Source organism: Scomber japonicus, chromosome 9 (genome assembly GCF_027409825.1).
Source record: "Scomber japonicus isolate fScoJap1 chromosome 9, fScoJap1.pri, whole genome shotgun sequence".
Classification (NCBI taxonomy): Eukaryota; Metazoa; Chordata; class Actinopteri; order Scombriformes; family Scombridae; genus Scomber; species Scomber japonicus.
In genome coordinates, this window is record NC_070586.1 from 34,709,669 (window position 1) to 34,730,997 (window position 21,329).

At 39.4% G+C, this 21,329-nt stretch overlaps 4 protein-coding genes across 4 annotated transcripts; 1 reads left to right on the forward strand and 3 right to left on the reverse strand.

The window, feature by feature from the left end:
- Positions 1 to 496: 496 nt before the first annotated feature.
- On the forward strand, positions 497 to 1,578 carry mrpl41 (mitochondrial ribosomal protein L41). Its single transcript, XM_053324853.1, has 2 exons — positions 497 to 541; positions 992 to 1,578. Exon 2 carries the CDS (start codon positions 1,027 to 1,029, stop codon positions 1,432 to 1,434), a length of 408 nt encoding a protein of 135 aa, XP_053180828.1. The 5' UTR covers positions 497 to 541; positions 992 to 1,026; the 3' UTR covers positions 1,435 to 1,578.
- A 998-nt stretch (positions 1,579 to 2,576) lies between these two features.
- dph7 (diphthamide biosynthesis 7) lies at positions 2,577 to 7,867 on the reverse strand. Its single transcript, XM_053324852.1, has 10 exons — positions 7,833 to 7,867; positions 7,373 to 7,546; positions 6,727 to 6,860; positions 6,528 to 6,615; positions 5,561 to 5,655; positions 5,293 to 5,450; positions 5,047 to 5,119; positions 4,890 to 4,955; positions 4,621 to 4,793; positions 2,577 to 3,712 (listed from the first exon to the last, which is right to left on the reverse strand). The coding sequence occupies exons 2-10, from the start codon at positions 7,502 to 7,504 to the stop codon at positions 3,303 to 3,305; spliced, it is 1,329 nt and encodes a 442-aa protein (XP_053180827.1). The 5' UTR covers positions 7,505 to 7,546; positions 7,833 to 7,867; the 3' UTR covers positions 2,577 to 3,302.
- Positions 7,868 to 11,036: 3,169 nt separating this feature from the next.
- Positions 11,037 to 13,578, reverse strand: LOC128364987 (homeodomain-interacting protein kinase 1-like). The gene is made up of 9 exons (XM_053325605.1): positions 13,572 to 13,578; positions 12,966 to 13,141; positions 12,652 to 12,843; positions 12,346 to 12,527; positions 12,077 to 12,200; positions 11,846 to 11,965; positions 11,575 to 11,661; positions 11,214 to 11,463; positions 11,037 to 11,128 (listed from the first exon to the last, which is right to left on the reverse strand). Exons 1-9 carry the CDS (start codon positions 13,576 to 13,578, stop codon positions 11,037 to 11,039), a joined length of 1,230 nt encoding a protein of 409 aa, XP_053181580.1.
- A 2,358-nt stretch (positions 13,579 to 15,936) lies between these two features.
- On the reverse strand, positions 15,937 to 20,576 carry LOC128364988 (dynein regulatory complex subunit 4-like). The gene is made up of 12 exons (XM_053325606.1): positions 20,489 to 20,576; positions 20,355 to 20,365; positions 20,104 to 20,187; positions 19,041 to 19,238; positions 18,295 to 18,495; positions 18,168 to 18,222; positions 17,875 to 18,077; positions 16,794 to 16,952; positions 16,585 to 16,665; positions 16,251 to 16,460; positions 16,094 to 16,159; positions 15,937 to 16,002 (listed from the first exon to the last, which is right to left on the reverse strand). The coding sequence occupies exons 1-12, from the start codon at positions 20,574 to 20,576 to the stop codon at positions 15,937 to 15,939; spliced, it is 1,422 nt and encodes a 473-aa protein (XP_053181581.1).
- Between the last annotated feature and the right edge of the window lie 753 nt (positions 20,577 to 21,329).

Genomic DNA, 21,329 nt, shown 5'->3' on the forward strand with positions numbered 1-21,329 from the left:
AAACTGATGCTGCGTCATTGTGTGTAAAATGTGTATGGGTCAAACTTCAGTAACAGTGTTTCTTTCAGAGGATGAAAGACCTCTAATCTATGTAACATTCAAAATATACATATTTGTAGTGCATTGACTCATTTTTCCCATTTGAGAATCTGAAGATTTTCATGTGATTGAATAAAAGTTTGTAGGTGGTGATTTAAAAAAAATAATGATGATGATACATCTGTAAGATCAGTCTGTCACTGACACTTGCTGTTTCCATACTACGATCATTAAACCCAAATATATAATACAGTGCAACAGTTTCACTGTTTCCCAGTAGTAGAAAACATGTGAGCACTTCCAGTGAGTCTGTGACCGTCAACACACTGCGACTGACAGTTTATTTTGGAGGATTGACGTTTCCGCGCTAGTATCCTGAACTGTAATTGGTTGGCAGTTTTCTGGATTGCAATTGGTTGACGGCGGCACCTTTTGGCCAATCACTGAGCATTTTAGTGGAAAGTGAGACACACATTTGATCGGGAGCAGCAGTGTGCTCAAGGTGAGAGTCTTATTTTGTAATTATTTCCCATATAAGCATTTTATAAATCGTTCCATTTAAACACTGTCTTTATCTTTAACGCTGCTTTAAGTGAGTGTAGCAGTCAATGCATATTAACCAATAAATGGTAGCTTAGCGTTAGCCGACTAGCTACGTAGGTTTACCTCAACTTACCTTCATCAATTCCACTAACTTACATATGAATCAATGTGTTAAGTTGATTAAGTAAGCTGCAACAAACTAAATGTAACGATAGTGTCAGAAAAACATTGTTAAAGATGGCATGATGGATTCGTTAGACTCCTGTGGGGGTCATGCTTTCTCCACTTCATTTTGGAGCATATACAGTATAGACAGGATACTAGTAGAGTCAGAGAAATGAGTGCTGATATGCTGCTTGTACTCACTGTGGTTGATTTATCTTCATCTGAATGTACTTGTTCTCCACAGTTTGTCAGTCTGGAAGGAGAAAGCTCTGCAGCATCATGGGTGTGTTATCCACTCTGATGAGGGGTCTGATGAGAGGAGCCGACAGAATGTCAGAGTTCACCAGCAAACGTGGTTCACGGACTCACAATAAAGGCAGGGGCTCAAGACCCACTGGACTGAAGCTCTCCAGCAACAAATATCTCACCGTAAAAGCCATGATTCCTGAGTTTGTGGTGCCAGATTTGGAAGAATTCAAACTGAGACCTTACGTATCATACCGAACCCCCAAAGGAACAGAGCCCCCGCTCACAGCAGAGAGTCTGTTTGCGGAGGTTGTGGCCCCTCAGATCAAGATAGACTTTGAGGAGGGCACTTTCAGCAAAGACCAGCTGGAGAAATATGGATTTAATCCCAAGCAGGAAGGGAAGCTGTTCAAACTTTATCCAAAGAACTTTGTGCGTTAAAGATGCATTTCCTGTTATTTACCAGGAAAGAAACAGACTGCTGATTAACTGAAAGTACATGTGACTGTAAATTATGTTTAAAAAAATTAATTTTCTATGTGGCTGACTTCTCTTACTTTCATGAAGCTTAATAAAACCTCCATATTACAAAAAATGTACACTGATTATTGCAAACATTTGAAAAATATTTTATTTGTTTTAGATAAAAACTGTTTTTGAACAGAGCTGATGATCATTTACACATCCAGACTATTGCAGAATATTTTCAGATGGGTGTCTGTGACAAACGTGAGGGTGTCAGAGACACATTGCATAATTAGATTATCTTTCATATTCTCTTATACAGATGATTTAATTAACTGCAGTATAGTCATTAATTTAGCTGAGAACCCCCCTTTAAGTCCAGAAAACATTGACACTTATGTTAATACATGCAGTCATGCCAAAACTTCCCAAGGTTTAGGTTTAGTAGTGAGAAGGTTTAAAGAACCAGGGATAAAAGTGGCCTCTATACATTTTCACACACCTCAATAGAGTTTTACAAAAATCATGCTGTGAAAGTTACTAGCTCAGATTTGTGGAGAGCAGAAAAGAGGCCAGTAGAGCTTTTTCTTTGACAAAGGTAAAAAGAGTTTTTGTCTAATGTTGGAACCTTAAAGGTGCAGTGTGTGGGATCTAGTGCATTCTAGTGGTGAGGTGGAATATTACAACAAACTTATCATCACCCCCCCCCCCCCCCCCTTCTCTAGAGCCAGTGTTTGGTGTGTTCCTTCTGGGCTACTGTAGAAACATTTTTAAGAGGACCCGCTATGTAGATGTAAAGGCCTTATTTTAAGGTACCGAAAACACAATGATTATTATTATTTTAATGGAATTATATACTAATTAAAACTCACTCATACTCATGTTATATTCCATTACTGTCAAGTCCTTAAGGCTAGATGCTACTAAATTCTACACAATGCACCTTTAATGCCAAAAGCATCATTACCTTTAACCAGGAAATCTGGACCAAAATGAAGGCTGTCTGAAATCACTCCCTTATGCACCCATTCACTACTTCCTGTGTAATAAACACTAAATAGTTCACTCAGTAGTGAGCATCAAATCAAAATTTTGGACATAAACCGTCATAATTTGTGTCATCATTGTCAGATGTAGAGTCATACAGATTGTTAGCAGAAAAGTAGGGTACATACTATTGACACTACTTTTTTGGGGGAATATTTGAAGGCTCTATATAGTGGATATATTTATACACTCAGCATTCAGACATAAAAGTCATAAAACAGTGGAGGGTAAATTTAATGTCTATATAGTAAATAGGGAGTGATTTCATACACAGTCCAAGTCCCTAGAAGAGCAAATAGGTTAAAATGGAGAGAAGTTCCCTTTGAGGATCAATAAACTTGTTGGACGTATTAGCAAACACTGTAGTGGGAACCAGTCATGTGTTAAAACTGCTGCTTGTTGATTGGCTATTGTTTAAAACTGTCAAGCAATGTGCTGTTGTGAGCAACTTTCCTTAATATAATTACAAAGTGCTTTTTAAAAAAAAGCTGTAATAAATAGAAAGTATGTTGGGTGGTACACTACAGCTACACAATATATAAACACTCGCTCAAATACAAGTTCATAAAAAAAAAATCTGTGTTTTCTTTATGAAAATATAGGGTTTTGCTAAATTGCATATTGTGTGATTACATTTTTCCAAAGTGTTGGGGACATATCCTCATAAAAGATGGTGAGTAACAGCATAACATCGTCAGCATAACGTAACATAACAGCATGTCATGCCTGTGTTATGTCTGGGCTGTACATTCTGAAGATATTTCAATAGAGTCAACTGGGCTGGTGGTCCAGCCTGGTCAACATGACTCAGTTTCATGTCCAGCCTCATCTGGAGTCCAGTCCCACCGCCACACATGGAGCATGTGGTCATAGAACGAGCAGCTGGCCAGCAGGCAGGACATAGAAGGTGCGTCGCCGTCTGGGTTGAGGGCAGGGGCTGCGGTAGAGCTGGTAGCGGGTGGTGCAATGCCCTCTGGGATGTATCGTCCGGCGTCGTCCTCCAGTGACGTATCGAAGCTGGCGGTGGGGGATTCGTACTGGATCCTCAAGTGTCCTCCCCCCTCTACGAGGCTTTCCTTTGGTTCGGCGGCAGAAGGGGAGCAGGCGGCCGGTACCTCCAGGGACAGCCGGGACCAGTCGGCTCCGTACGCCAGGGAGTTGTGGAGGATGTAGGAGGCTACAAGTGGACAAGCTCCTCCAGCGCCATCTGGAGGACAGCAGGAAAATGACACAGTTTCAGACTGAAAATTCAACTGCTCAATTCTGTGGCTTCTAGTTCTTCATCTGATATAGTATATATAGTATATACTAGTTTTCATGCACAAATGTATTGATGTAGGTATTTTATTTTGATATTTCCTGTTAAACTGATGTGTTTTATTTTAAAAGAGTATCAGTGAACGCAAAACGGGCTCATTGACGATAAATTCATGGTAACAAAGTGAGGTAAACAGAAGTGGCAACAAGGTAAATGGTTTAAAGTACATTTATCTTTATATTGACATTTAATACATTTTAAATTAAGGTAAATGCTATAAGCTGACGGGAAATGCACAGACTGATAGCTGATAGCTTAGACTGATAGTTGATAGCAACTTCTAGAACCAATAAAATAATTCAGACCATCACCAGTAAAAAGCTTCCTTTATTCAACTGGTGCTACAGCCAGAGTGGGAAAAAACACTTGATTTAGAATTATAATGTCCTAATCTAAATTCATTTTGAGTTTAAATATGATACCAAAATCAACTAAACCAAAATTCATATTCTGGTTATCATATTATCATCATCATGACTGCCAGTTCTCTGAGAGGCTTTTTAGAGTTAATGGTTTTTATTGGTGTATTTTCAGTAGTAGTGAAACTTATTTCAGTCTGACAGCTGCCTCTGTGTCTGAAGCTCTCTGTCCAGCATCATGTTGTGTGTCCAAGCCCACCGAGGACAAATGTGACTTTGATTCAGATTTGAAAGACAATTATCTCAGAAGATCAGAAACCTCGACTTTGAATGACGAGTGAAAATAAGTGAGAATGAAATTTTCACACTTTGCAAAGTATGTTCAACACCCCTGATCTACAACGTATATTTTCTCGCCTCTCTCTGCTTCATACGTACCTAGGGCTTGCTGACAGTGAAGTATATGGAAGTCATTGTGCATGCAGGCTGCCAGCAGCAGGTGTGGATGGGTCGGATGCCACTTCAGCCTCCACACACCTCCACCCATGGGACTCTCACTGAGAGGCTGCCGCATGTTCCTGCCGTCCCACAGCAACACCTGCTCATCGTAGCTGTCGTCGGAGAAGTTCACGGCATGAGAGGAGAAGACGATTTGGAGATATTGTAATCAAAGGGTCATTCTCACACGCTGTTGTTGGGATATTTACCTGCCTGTGGCCACGATGTGTTCCCGATGTGGGTTGCTGTGAATACTGCACACACCCATCGAGTGCCTTCAGGAGAGAGAAGAAAACATCATGTCACTGTCACATTGGCAAAAATGGACAATCTGAATGAATGCATCAACATCGCTACACTGGATACCTTTTACTGATAAAAGTGGGACTGGAGGGTCCGACCCTGAGATCCCAGCCTTTGAGTTTACAGTCATCTCCACCTGGTGAGGAAAGACACACACACACACACACACACACACACACACACACACACACACACACACACACACACACCTATACATTAGATAAGATACTGAAACTGGTGGTATGTCCGGGCAGCTCAGATAAGTCTTCATATGAAAATGTGAGTGATGCTCATTAAACAGAGTGTTACCAGAGTAAACCAGCTGTGTGTCCCAGTAGGAGAAGGCTGAGATCCAGGCTTCAAAGTCGTGTGCCTTCCATTGTGTCAGAGCGGTCAGAGCGCCTTCAGCCAGAGACAGCACGTTGATGCAGCCCGCCGAGTCGCTGCACACCACCCTCATGTCACTGCTGCTGACGCCGTATGAACACACACGTTGGTTTATTGTGCTCATTAGATACTGATTATTGTGTGTGTGTGTGTGTGTGTGTGTGTGAGACTGCAGGTTCGAACGGCTCACCTGTCCAGTCTTCCAGTGGACCAATCCAACGACAGAGCCAGCCGCTCCGCTCCCACCTCCAGACTGCTCAGAGGCTGCAGACTGCGGCCGCCTTCCTACTGGATACACACATTCTTGAGTGTGGACTACCAACATCGACAGCTTTGAAGACTCTCTCAGTCACACACACACACACACAGCACTGAAAGATCCACTTACACAATACAACACCAAGGACCAGCACACTTGGTGTTTATTTCCAACTAAATCTTTAGTTGTTTTAGCAAACATCCATCATGAATCCTAAAAAGAGTCCAATGCTAAATTAGTGCAATACTCTTTTAATAAGAGAGAGGGTGCTATGGAGATATAACAGGCTGGCCTGATAGTTTAACAGCAAACTCTGGATTATAATCTAACAGTTCAGTGATCCTTTAATTAATTGAATATAGAAATAAACATGGATTTTCTGCTAAATCTGGAAAAAGAATGATTTCCCACAGTCTGTTAAGGAGTTTCTCTTCAGGTTAAAAAGCAAAGTCATGCATAGGAGGCAGTTTATTTGCACAGCACATGTGCTACACAGTGTCAGATCAGTGTGCTTTTCAAGCTGCATAATAGGACGGGATTAAAAAGAGTGCAGGATTAAGGCTGGATTTTAAAAAAAGGCACATCTTAAAGTTACAGTATCATTTAGAGTAGAAAATTAAGCATTCTTATATTGCACCTTGTCTACAGTGTTTGCAGCTAAAGCCACATTAAATTATGGTGGGAATTTCCATTCCTTATAAAGAAAATGACTCTTTATTGTGGTAGGAGAAGCTGCTTCCAATCAAAATATCACAGTTTTGATACCAGAGGCTGATGCATACCAACAACCATGTGTGCCATGAAAAGCTTTACATTCCCGATTCTAGACAGTAACATCGTCTCATTCACAACAAATCAAAGTCACTGCCAACGATTCTTCTGATGCCACATTTCTCACCTGACTGTCTGACAGAGTGTACAGCTGCAGCTCCCCCGTGGCTGCTGCCATTCCCAGCACAGCCTTCCCCGACACGGGTACATGGCACCTGACAATATGCACAAAAAAACCCATCACTAAAACAAACTACTATGATGATGCATGCATAGATGAACAGGAGTGCCTTAATGTTCTGTTACCATATGAAAGCAGGTCTCACCATTTCAAATCTAGAATGGCGGCCGTGTCTATGCGCTGCAGCTCAGTGAGAGGCGGGCTCAATGATCCCTCCCGGCGAAATTCAAAAAGGTACAAACGACCGGTCCTGCTTGGGGTTCCATCCTCTTCTCCTGTCTATAGGAAGATGTACATGTGGCAAACATCGTTAAAACAGACACCAGCAGAGGTTTTGGTGACTGCAGCCTTATTATATATCACTTACTGTCACAAGAACATAGGCTGCACTATTATTTTATTAACTGTGACAACTGCTCTTATTTTCAGGCAATTATACACTAATTTAAACATACTTATAATATATTGGCATCTGCCAAGCCCATTCCACTAGATGGCGCTAAATTCAACACACTGCACCTTTAATAGCTGAGCTAAAGCCCTGCTGTGTATGTGCTCCTGTCTTGTGCTGCATACATAATAATTGCTTACTGGAATAGTGATGATCAGTGTTAGCGACCATGATTAATATTTAATTTGCAGTGTAGATGCAGATGTTTACAGCTGGTGACCACAAACCGTCCAACCTTTCATAAAACTACAGATGCTGTGTGATGTGGTAGTGTCCATGCACTGGACGTGTGACTGGACGATACAGGCAGGAACAGCCCGGGCTGGTGGTGTTATCTCACCCCTTTCTGGAGCTGGTAGGTACCGCAGGCCAGGATGTCATGTGTGGCGGAGAGCGGACACCACTCCACCGTGTCCGCACTCAACTCCGTGTCAAACACCTGCAGACTACGAGTCCTCGACTTCCAGGCCATGACCACCTGCTCTGCATAACGTTACTGTGCCCGGTGCTATAGCTGGAAGACAAACGAGCAGCCCGATAAACGTTACGCCTCAACAATAACAACACATGCAAACTCTGGTAAGTAAATTAGCAGTCAGCTAGCATAATAATCTGTTTGGTGGCTATGGCTAACAAGCTATAGTTGACTAAATACCGTCGCGCACAGTCCAAACTGCCAGCAGTTGAACTCTTCACATAGTGAAGACATTGCTAAACTGCTGAATGCAATGTGAAAAATCCATTAAACCCTTGTTTATTAGTGATAATCCAGAGCTCGACTCATTATCAACAAAACTCACGTGTGAGCCAGCTTCGACCCGACGCTCTCTACGTGTTTACGTAGCGGAAGACGTAAGGGTGCGTTCACGTGCCACTGCAACCTGACTCAATTTGATTATTGTGTTACTTGTGTTGAGGAGTAACCAGTTATATGAAACTGCGTTACGTAGTTTGATTACAATATAAATGTAAGTGTAATCTGTTACAGTTACTGAGAAAAAGTGTGTCATTAGATTACAGTTGCTGATGAAAATGTTGATGATTACAAAGGAGGTTACATCTGAAGTCAGACCTTTAAGATTTTGCTCAGGAGGGGTTTTCCCTATTTTTTAAATATTTAACATGTTACTGAATACATATATTACTGTTTTCAAATGAGAGATAAATGTTGCCTTATAAGACATGATCTCCCTTATAAATCATCTCAGTATCCATGAAAAATAGCTGAACTTAGATTTTGGTGCTTAATGGGCACATTTACCCTAACAGCTGAAAACATTGATTAGAAAACTACAAAAGTAATCAAAAATTACTCAAATGTTATAAATTACATTACTTTTATTAAGTAATTATAGTTACATTGCTTCGAATTTGAAATAAGGAAACTATTGATTGATATGCAATGCAATATAATACAACACAATACATTACAGTGCAATGCAATACAATAGAACACAACACAACAGTCCCTCCAGGATTTCGCGGGATTTTTTTCTGATTGTTGCCTAAAATGCCTGATTTTGCGGCAGCATTTAAAAAAAATTGCAGTAAATGTTGCGATGTTTTAAGCACTTTTGTTGCAATTAAATTGCGGGAGACAGTGAAAATTGCACACACACCATCTCTGATCTCATTGTACATTCAACTTCATATTTTGAAGACAGTTTTCACACTGTTTTTAACATTTTATTTGACAATATCTCTCTCACAGACACATGCACACACAACACATACACATACACAGACAGAGACACACACAATATTGATCTCCCTCACAGACACATGCACACAACACAGACACACAGATACAGACACACAGAATTAGTTGAGTTTACCGTCGCGGCAGACGGTATTTTTTGCTGACCTCACTCCTCCAATTTGCGGAAAAGTTGCGGTAAAGTTGCGGTGATTGGACAAAATTGCAAGGCCCGCACATAATCGCGTGGATTGGTTGAATTTGCGTTAATTGTTGCGATCGCGACATCGCGAATTCCTGGAGGGACTGACACAATAAAATAACACAACTTAATTTTAATGCAATTCAGTGAATTACTATACAATGTAATACAATACAATACAAAGGAATGCAGTGCAATACAAAGCAATGTAATGAAGTGCAATACAATTGGCAATGCAGTTATATTATCATATATCTATGCGGTCGGTGTGTTATAAGATCTGCCTTGACGGTGGTTTAGAAGACGATGTTATGAGTGTTTGGGCACATTGCATAACTCTGTGTATTGAAAGTGGTTCAAAGTTGTAATGCAGCTGCCCTGAAGCATAAAGTAAGGAGAGGGTGCACGTCTGTGCGTTTGCTTGCTGTCTGCACAACATTGCACTCCTATCAGAGACTGAGAACACTGAGGTGCACCACAGACCCACACAAACTGTGTCATTCCTCCAACTTCTGCAGGAAGGACAGCTCAAACATCAGACACTGACAACAATATCAACAGAAAGTGTCAGATTTCTATTATATTTAGTTTACTCATCTTACAAAATGTATCTTCATTTTATTGTTATTCTGTTATATATTTGTTATGGTGTTAGCATGTACTCCTGATACACTTTACATGTATTACACTATTTGATTTATTCTGATGTTGTTGTAAATTTTGAGCTTGGGGTTGTTCTGTCATAATGGGATTTACATAGAGGCAACTTTTTAAGGCAGGAATAGTTAGATTTCTCGTTTGTCACACTGTCAAAGGCAACTACACATGTATCTTATTATAGTGACTGAAGGTTAGATGGTAGGATTATGAGGCACACAGCATGTCTTTCTTCCTTTAAGGCTAACCTGTCACCACTTATAGAACAGAATAGGATGCTGTAGTACTGTATGTTATACATAACAGGCTTTAGTCCTTCAACTGGCCTCACAGGTAACATTCACAGGTATTTTATTTATTTATTTATTCAAAAATATATAAATATAATTCTGTCACATCATTTATTGAAAGATGATGATTTAGGGGCACTAAGGGGGAGGGGGGGGTGAAATACCACTGCAGGGTTACATCAGAATAAGAGCCAGAGTGCCTTTATTGTTATTGTACTGTATGCATGAATACACCACATTAAAAGTGCTACTCTAATGGTACAAATTCAAACATAGACAACAGAATAAGAACATTGAATACTATAAAATACAATAATATACAACAATGTATAAAAAATAAGTATATATGCATTTACATACATACACCTGGGTCAAATCTTTGAATCTTCTGCTCTTTCTTATTGCATGTCAGAACATATTCACCATATCTTAACAATAATCTCATCTTAAGGCCCAGAGCCTTCAACCTTATCTCATGGTCCTCATCAGCAGAGTTTGCTCAGTTGCTTTAGAGCCACGGATGTTCAAACACAATGTCTATGTAGCATAAAAACTCTGCATGTTCTGTGTTTGTGCATTTTACTTCACAGTGATTTACTGTTACACTTTATCTTATCTTCACACATCATGAACACAGGTTGAGTTCAGTGTTTAATATGTTTAATGACAAAATAATGACATGATAAGTGACAACAATGGAAACAATTAAAAGTGAAAACAATGATAATGGAACAATGACAATTAAAATAATGAAAAAATATAAATAAAAAATTGAAAAGAAAATGAAAACAATGAAAAAATATAAATTAAAAAATGAAAACAATGATAGTGAAACCATGACAATGAAAACTATGAAAATATATATATACAAAAAATGAAAACAATGATAGTGAAACGATGACAATGAAAACTATGAATATACATATATATATATATATATATATATATATATATATATATACAAAAAAAATAAAAACAATGAAAAATATAAACAAAAAAATGAAAACAATGAAAAAAAATATAAACAAAAAAATGAAAACAATGAAAACAATAAACAAAAAATGAAAACAATGAAAAATATGAATGAAATATGGAAACAAAGATTGATCGTACAGATCAGAGGTTTAGTAGAGTAGTCATGAGGTTCTATAGAGGGCATTTAGCCAGCATGGTGGAAGAAGGACACCACCGCTTTCTTCATTCTCTTAAAGAACCTCTTCACCCGACCACCTCTTTTTTTGGTCTTGACCTCTGAAAACCACAAAGATGTAAGTTGTTAGTTTGATTGAAGCAATAAACTCAAGCAGATGGCAAAGGCTTCAGACATGTGACTAACCAGGCTCAAAGTCAATCAGTAAGGCTGAGACACTTTCAGCATCGATTTCCTCGTAAGATGGTTCAGGTTCAGCGATCGTTGACTTCACGTCTGCTGTCACCTGGCTGCTGTGCTGCTCTACAAAGAAAGGATGCTGCAGGACTTTCTTTGGAATGATCCTTTCATTCTTGTCCACGTGCAGCATTTGTTTTACGAGGTCTAAGAGGTTTCTCATCTGGATGCGGGCGGCCTCGTCGGTGAAAGTCATCATCTGGAACAACAAGAGTTTAAAGTCAAAAACAGGTCTGAGGAAGTCAATTAAGATACCACTTTAAACTGAAGGTGTTAAGTAACAAGTGACTGATCAAAAGAGATGAATTACCTCCTCCAAGACATCCAGAGACTGGAGCTCAAAGTCTCTGTTGTCAACAAACTGGTGTCCAGTAATACTGGCAAACTCCTCAGGGGTCTACAAAGACACACATTATATTGCATGGATGGATGGATGGATGGATGGATGGATGGATGGATGGATGGATGGATGGATGGATGGATAGATAGATAGATAGATAGATAGATAGATAGATAGATAGATAGATAGATAGATAGATAGATAGATAGATAGATAGATAGATAGATAGATAGATAGATACCTTAAGTTCCCAGGTTTGTTCATTGAAGGTGCCCACGATGTTAAAGAACTGGGTACTATATTGTCCCCAGTTCACAAGGTAATCTGGGATTGGACCCAGCGTGTCCACAATGAATTTCAGCTGGAGAACATCACACAAACACAAAGATATAGTCATGTGATGTCTCATTTGTAAGTACACTTCTTTGAGGACCGAATGGAGAATTTAGCAGTCTGTAAAGAGATTGCTTACCATGTCATAGTGGTGGGACCCGGGGAACAGCTGGAAGCCTAGTGTGATGTCCATGGTTATCAGACCCAGTGACCACATGTCAATCTGCTCTGCGTAGTCCAGGCCCAGCATGACTTCTGGAGCTCTAAGCAAAGAGGAAAAGTCACACTGTCAGTTCTAAACTCTTATTTTTCTGGGTAACATCAGATCTGGCTCTTTCCCTGTGACTGATACTGGAGCTCCACCAGTACAGCATCTCTGCTACATGACTCTCCAGCTGATGTACTCACCTGTACAACAGAGACTGGGTGCAGGATCCTGGGATGACATCAGCGGCATGGCGAGCCAGCCCAAAATCTATGATCTTCACCTTCAGCGTCTCCTGCCGACAATCAACCACCATGACATTGTCAGGTTTTAAGTCGGCGTGGATTAGCTTCAGGGTCTCCAGGTGGAGAAGCGCTGTGGTCAGCTGACAACACACAATGATTTATTCTTGTTAGATCAACAAAATGTACATAGATATTGATTTCCCTTCATTTTTAGATATGCAGTAAAATGGTTCTTCCAAGAAGAGAAGAAGAAATGCATCATACCTGGTGGAGGACTGGACGGACCTGGTTCATGTCCATGGGCAGAAAATCTCTCTGCTCCATGTAATCAAAGAGGCTCATATCCAGCAGCTCGAACCTTAGACAGATCAACTGCTCATGCAGGAAGAATCCGTCCCACTTGACCAGGTTACATCTGTCGGCATCGAGAGCTGTCAGCTCTTGGAGAATTTTAATCTGTGGAGGATTTTTATTGTTTAGTCACCTTAAAGACAAACTGCATTCATTTACTGATGAAAGGTTTTAGATGTGTGATAGATGTAACTGGATGTTATGTGTGTTGCACAGCTTTAGTTTACCTCTTCCAGAGCTTGCTTGGTTAGATGAGGTTTGTCTTTAGTGACTTTTATGGCCACCTTGGTGTCAGTAACGACATCTAGGCATTGGGCAACCTTGCCGAAACTGCCTTCACCGAGAAAAGCTTCTATCTTGAAGCGTGAGCCCAGCTCGATTCCCTTCCATATGGGCAAATATTCTGTAGGAAGAGGAGAGGAACACAACATGAAAACACACAATCAACACAGCCATGTTACTTCTTGCTATTAAATTAATATGATTTAATTCAGTTGTTTGTTGAAACACTATATACTCAAATTATACTTTTACAAATGAAAAATCCTATCAAGACAGATGTCATATAAATAAAAGTGTATTCATCATTTATATGTTTACTTTGCACTGATATTGATAAAATACACAGCTCATGAAACATTGTAATTGTGTGCAGTAGAATAACTTTCTTCAAGTCAAATATAAAGATTATTTCTTGTTAAAAGTTTTATTAATATTGTTTCATCAAATAAATGTGAGGTATTTTCACATATCTACATAACTGAAGAGTTTTCTGTGTTTCTCAGTCTTCAGAGTTTAAGATATATATATTTTTTCCACCACTCTTAGCTTACCTGACATGTCGCTTGATGTCTGGGACATTTTTGAAGTGAATTCAACGCAATACCAACGATAAGAACAAGAAGAATGAACAAAAAGTCTCTGTGAGAAGATTTGTGTGTACTTTCAGTGAAGTGAACTGAAGGACTGAGGATGAATTCCATTTCTGTGGATCTGTGGATTCTAGATCATTGTTAGGTCACATTCTATGATCAGTGTGCAGAATGGAACTGTATGATATAACGTTACCATGACAGTCACATATTAAGGATAATTTAGCAAAATATTCATTTATCTACAAATCAATATCATGTCTGACTATACAAGTTTCCTCCAGTTTTCTGAAACGGCATCATTAGCTGGAAATGAGTTCAGTTTAGTTCAGCAAACTGACACATCAAATCAAACCCCTGCATCAATAATAAGAATAAAAAAAGAAATATCACAAAAACACACAATGGAAATAAAAACAGTGAGGAAAAAGGTTAAGAAACAATAAAATAATTCAAAACAGTTAAAAAAAAACAGCGTATTTGTTGTATTTTATTGCTAAAGTGACTGCATGGATTTTCACTGTTTTTTGTTTTACTTTCTGTACCGCTGCCTGTAAAATTAGCAGCTGATTGCTCTTTTTCACTTTTTATGTTGTAACTTGATATCAGAGATCTTCAGCTGTCGGTTTCAACCCATTAAATGTCACGCATAAGTATTTAAAGCGCCAATGAAATAAATAAAATAAATAAAATAAAAGCCTTTAATGCAGTTTAACCTATTGTAGTACAACAGTCTGTTTTGTATGGACTATATTAAAACACACATTTTTCATGCATTTTTGAACGGGTGGTTTTAAATCCTACTTTAAAGATGCTATAATTAATATTTTAATAGTAACAATGGATCAAACAATGATGTGTAATGTGGAATGTGTCACTCCTAGGACTAACGGGCATTACATAGAAAACCCATTCTTCCCAGCATGAGATAAATGGTTCAAATTTTACTAGCCACCAGCTGAGCATTTATTCAATATTTGTTTGCTTTTGGTAATTCTTCAGGTATAGAGCCCGAAGTATATTATCTTAATTTCCAGAGGTATATTAAGCTTAAAAATAATTTATAGAACCTTATGTATCCCTTTCCAATAGTCTTTAATGACAGGACGGACCCAGAAAACATGATAATGTTCTGCATTTTGACTCCCACACCAGCACTCGGGGGGGGGGGTTCTGTCATAATGGGATTTTCGGGAGGGCTATGTGTGTTTTTAATACAGAAAAACAGTCTATGAGTGTGTTTATGATATAGACAATCAGTTTATAATCATTACATGAGACACTACACACTTCTCCACCTGGAGACCCTGAAGCTAATCCACGCCGACTTAAAACCTGACAATGTCATGGTGGTTGATTGTCGGCAGGAGACGCTGAAGGTGAAGATCATAGATTTTGGGCTGGCTCGCCATGCCACTGATATCATCCCAGGATCCTGCACCCAGGCTCTGTTGTACAGGTGAGTACAACATCTGGAGAGTCATGTAGCAGAGATGCTGTACTGGTGGAGCTCCAGTATCAGTTACAGGGAAAGAGCAAGATCTGATGTTACCCAGAAAAATAAGAGTTTAGAACTGACAGTGTGACTTTTCCTCTTTGCTTAGAGCTCCAGAAGTCATGCTGGGCCTGGACTACGCAGAGCAGATTGACATGTGGTCACTGGGTCTGATAACCATGGACATCACACTAGGCTTCCAGCTGTTCCCCGGGTCCCACCACTATGACATGGTAAGCTATCTCTTTACAGACTGCTAAATTCTCTATTCGGTCCTCAAAGAAGTGTACTTACAAATGAGACATCACATGACTCTTTGTGTTTGTGTGATGTTCTCCAGCTGAAATTCATTGTGGACACGCGCGGTCCAATCCCAGATTACCTTGTGAACTGGGGACAATATAGTACCCTTAAAATAATTTATAGAACCTTATGTATCCCTTTCCAATAGTCTTTAATGACAGGACGGACCCAGAAAACATGATAATGTTCTGCATTTTGACTCCCACACTTCTCCAGCACTCGGGGGGGGGGGGGGGGGGGGGGTTCTGTCATAATGGGATTTTCGGGAGGGTTATGTGTGTTTTTAAAACAGAAAAACAGTCTATGAGTGTGTTTATGATATAGACACACTGTGTCTGTTGAGAATGAATGTTTATTTCCACTTTAGGTCTCATTTTTAACTGGATGCCACCACTTAAATGCAAGCAAAGCAAGTTTATTAAAGGAAAAAGACAAACATCTTAAATCATCATCTTAAAAAAAAAAGGTTTACTGAACATCAACATTTGTATGAAAGCAGAATGTGCTGTACAGGCTTCAGTCTTTGCTCTAAGACACAAACACTCCCACAGTTCTTTGCTTCGCCTCATGGATCAGCAGCAGTTCCTTGTAGGCCTGCCGGATGCACAGTCACAATGCACACATGTAGTTAGATCAGTTAAACAAATGCATGGCAGCACTTTCAGAGAATAAATCAACCACTGACCTCAGAAATCTTTGCTTTCATATTCCTAAAGTTCTTGATGGAATCGTCACAGGAGGTGATATTTTCCTACAAGTAAAAACATGTTTGTTTAGACAAAGAGAAGAGGTGTGACAGAGGGGGAAACAGATGGAGGGTTGATGGTGAAAGGGTATCATACCTCAATTTTATTTGTGATTCCAAGAAGGGCAGTTTGGTCAGTATTAGAGTCAGAGAGCACTGAGGAGAGCTGAGTCTGCGTCTTTTCCAGATCGTCTGTTACAGCTTTCAGTTTCTTTGTCAGCAGCATGATCTTCATATCTGCTTTCTGCTGCGCCCTCCGAATGTTCTCATCCGACAACTTATCCTGCTGCTCCTTTTCCAGTAGAAGCTGTGTGACACGGATGCACACACACACAACAGATGCAAATACACTCAGGTGAATACATACAAAGGATACAAAGCATGAATCAAGCTTTTGAGCAACGTGACAACACTCACTCAACAGCTTTTACCTCACTCAATTTCTTTTGCAGTGCCTCTACGTCCTTTTTCCGGTCAGCCAGCTCCTTCTCTTTGGCCTTTTCGATGCGTTCCTGTCACACATAAACAGTGTCACACATGAACCTGCCCCATGTTTCAGTTACTAAGACGAACAAGGCACTTGTAGGAATAAATATAAAAGCACTAGCTCCAGCAGTAAATGATGGAATATCAGGAATACCCCTTGGTCAATCCTGTCTTTTCTCCTTTGCTCGACTTCTGCGATGTCAGAGTAGGCAGCTTCCGTGTCGTCATTGAGGGCTAAGAGAATGTTGTGAAGATGACGGTTGTCCTTCATGTCGTCGTTCACAGGCTCAACCGGGTTCAAGTATTTATTTGCCTAAGGAAAGCCAATAAAAGCAGGCTGCGTCAAACAAAGCATAACTACAACTAGTGCAGAAAAAGGATCATTTTGAATTGGATGGGTTTTTATACTTTTGATTGGGCCAAACAAGTGATTTATAGGTGCTGTCAAGGAAATCTGAAAACACTAAACACAAATATGAAATAATATACAAAACACTGTTTAGCTAGTTGGTGGAGACTGCAGAAGAATTAACCTTGCATTACCCCTTTGCATAATTATGCTATTATATTATCAATATATCAGTGGTATAAAATCATCTTCAAATGACAATAATATCATTTATCATGATTATTTCTGAGACAATATATTGACAAAAATAGTCATCATGACAGACCTAGTGTTCAATCAGCTCTTATTTGAAATAACCTTTTTTTTAGAAGACATCATAAAATCTATCAAAGTGGAGACAATGCAGGGATATTGAGCTACCTGAAGCCATGTGGGACATGAACCTGTCCATGATACAGTCCTGCTCTGTCAATAGCAGAAACAAGCTGATCCAATAATATTGTTTATTGCGATTATTTCTGAGACAATGTATCGTCCAAGAAAAGAAGTCATCGTGACAGGCCTAATGGTCAGAGCCTCAAGTAATAAATGATTTATTTGGATATAAGCCAAAGACGAAGGAGAAGTAGTGATTACAAGCTACACATTCCACAATGTTACAAGGCAAAAGTAGTGATCTTACATCCAATATTTTGGATTAAAATGATCAAACTAATCATTTGATCCTTCTTTCACTTTTACAGCGCCACCTAGGGATGTGGGGAATCATGACAACAAATCCACAATTCATCTCTTAATTGTTAAAGTAGCTGTCAGCCTCATCCAGGATGAAAATAAGGCCAAAAACAAATCACTTGAAATTGATTTGGTGTGTGCGTACTTATACCTTCATCGAACGAATTTTAGCCTCATCCTGTTCCTTGTGTTTTTGGAGGACGTTAAAATCATCGAGAAGGCTGGCATGCTGTCTAAAGAGAGTGCCGATGTGGCTGTAGAATAAATCGTGTTGCTCGCTGGTTACACTTTTCCTCGTGTTATCCAGCTGTTGTTGCTCCTCCTCCATCTTTTTCTCATTCTTGGCTGAAATTTCTACTCCAACAAAAGAAAAGAACAACTCCAAATTGGTTTAAAAGAGCACCGGTGTTGAATTCAAGTCAAATAGAAAGGTGGTTTATTTACCTGCGAGCTGCAGCTCCCAGATATTCCTTGTTTTAGTCATTTCTGCTTCATGTTTCTGTTGAGATAGAACCAAACTGATGTCAATCCACAGATACTTAAGAAGTAACTTTATGTAGCTATTACTCACCAGTTCCATCTCCTTGACAATGCTTTCAATATCTAACTCCTGCGTGTCCACCCTGATGCCCTCCATCATCTTATGATGCTCATGCTCTAAGCGCATTTGCTGTTTCTGCACTGCTTCCGTGGACGTTAAACCATCAGCTTTCAGTTCAGAGATGGTGTTCTGGTGTTCACACAGGAGGCGCTTTAAGTTCTGCTTATGCTCCTGATGGGACAGAATAACAAAAAGCACAATATAAAAATGAATTCAGTCATTCTATCTGTCCATGGATGATGTTGGCAAAATTAAGAGCTTTATTCCAAGCTCATTTTTCACTACAGCAGCCTGTTAAAAATGTGATTTGTTGGTTTTACCATTAAACATTCCAAATCAAGGAAGAGTGGGCATATTATTCCAGTTTTAGCTCTACTTCAGTGGCTCCCAGTATGTTTTTAGAAAGATTTTAAGCTTCTATAACTTGCTTTTAAAGCTCTAAATCAGGGATGTCAAAGTTATTTTATTTTAAGGGACACACACAGCCCAGTTTGATATCAAGTGGGCCGAATTAGTAAAACCATTCCATAATAACCTACAAATAATATATTATATATATGTGTTATATCTTTATTATAATAAACCATCTATTTATTGTGAAAAAATAGCAGTTTCAACAATATTATATAGACATTTGTGGTGTTTTTTTCCCACCGTAGCTGTCTAATGTATTGTGTTGAAGCAGCAGAAAATTTGGAATGTCTTTTACTGCTGACCTTAATCTCTGCTAGGCGGTGCCGATCATCGTCCTCTGTTTCCTTATCCAAGTTTTTGCACTTAGCCTTGAGCTCCTCCAGTTCTCTTTCAGCGATCGCCCTCATGTTGTCGATCTTGGTCCTCCCCAGCATATAGTAGTTGTTCATGGTCATACCCCGGTCCAGTTCTTCATGACGGCGCAAGATGCGTTCTTTCAGCTGAAATATAAAGTGTGTACATGTCTTAACTTGAGTGTATAAGATCTCCCTTGCTTTAGTTTTGACTCCATTTAATCTCCATTGTGTAACTTGCCACTGGTGCTTTTACACAATGAATTCATAGTAAAACAATAATTACCATTTAAAAGTGTGAAGAGAGAGTGATAATTTAGATATGTTTTAGATAGCTTAGATATGTTTTTAGTTTAGATATGTCTTTGCTCCTAATGATGCTTGTCACATTTTCTTTGGAGTTGGTTGTTACATGTTGGCATATACATACTATATATGGTGTGATATATTTAGTCCTTTCTTTCTTTTTAGAGAGCAAAATGAGCAGGAGTTTTGTAAGGAAGACAATCAAGAGCCAGGCTCCACCAGATTTAAAGCTCAGAGCAGTCAGAGAGGTGAAAATACACAATATCGTTATAAGGATAAAAAAAAGTCACTCATAGGAATGATTTTTCTTATTTCTTGTACAGGAGATGTGTTAGGTTGTTGTATTTCAATGAAACTAAACATTTTAAATTAATTTCAAGGACCCATTAAAATAACACAGGGACAACCAAACCATGACACTAGGCTCCCATTACCCATTAAAAGGGAATCTATTCAGGACACAGTTTATGAGGAATTCAAAGGAAAGTAAAAAAGTGTGACTACCAACCCTGTTCTCCCCTAATAGACAATGTTTGAAAACCCAGAAGGTTTGCTGAAAACATGTAGTACATCCAGATGTCCAGATAGGTCTGCAGCAGGCTTTCTGGATTTCTTTCCTCAAACATTTCTCTTTTGGAGACAGCTGTGCTCATAAACGAAAGGCACAAAGTGTGTCATCATTCATTCACACGTTTTCAGCTCTGACCTGTTCTATGGGCATCTCCTCCATAGTAAGACCGTCTATTGGTGAAGGCGTCCTTGCTTTTGCACCCTTTTTACCTTTTGGAGCCTACAGACAAAAGTCAACACATTAGTAGAGGAGAACAGTTAGGGTGTCAATATTGTTGATGAATAAACTGGAGCTAGAGGAATATACAATTCACATATCAACCAAGCTCAAGTCAGTTATCTAATAAGGTTTAAGATGCAGGCACACGTAGATTTAAACAAACTCACCATGGTATGTGCTGATATAGTACACGGTAAACAGTTTTAAAACACTTCCGTTGCTTAGAAAGAAAGTAACCTACTCAGGCTCGCTTCAAAACACGGGTTGCCATAGCTACACGACCGCGCTGCTCTGTTCTGACCTTTAAGCGACCGCCCAGCAGTGTCCCCCTGGAGCTGAAGACGTGCTCGGTTCCGGACTGTAACTCGGGTCTGAGCCAGTGCTCTCATCGTGTAAACTCTAACAATGAAACAACAAAGATATCGTTAGCCTAATAGCATATGTGCCTAACTAATTTTTATAGAAAAATTGAGATATTGGCCCAAATTTACTTTCACTTCTGCATCACCCTGCATAATTGTCAATGAAAAACATAGCAGATATGCTATGTGACTAATAAAAACACGAAATACACGTTTGTCAGTGAAAAACACGTAACAATTATTACAATGTAATTTAGCTGATGATGGGTCTGAATCATAGGTCTGAATCCAGCCGTATCTTTAGGGAGATTCAGCAGATTCAGACCCGGCTGGCCCTGGGTCTGCACAGACTGATGTGCTATAAAACAAACAAAAAACCCCATAATAATATAGTTTACTTACAGGTAAATGAGACATGAGTCTGTTTGGTTGTTGTCCAAAATACTCCGAAATGGCTAGCTCGTTAGGTCAGCTCTCCTCTCCTCCCTGCAACTTCTCATTTTCGTGGTGTGCGAGTTCCAGTTTGTGGGGGCGTGGCTTGGACGGACTCACTGACTGGAGGGGGAGCAGCGGGGTTGAATTTAGAGGAGGCAGGAGGAGGTGCTATTCTCAAATCTTGCTAGCTCTCTTGCTAGCTTTCCAACATTACCAACCCTAGCTTTAATGTTAATGAGGGACGGGAAAAGACTTGAGTAATAAATAAATAAACAAGATTCATTTTGGAAGTGTTGAAAATAAATCCTAGACATTTATTTAACTATGTCTTTTTCATTACCTAAC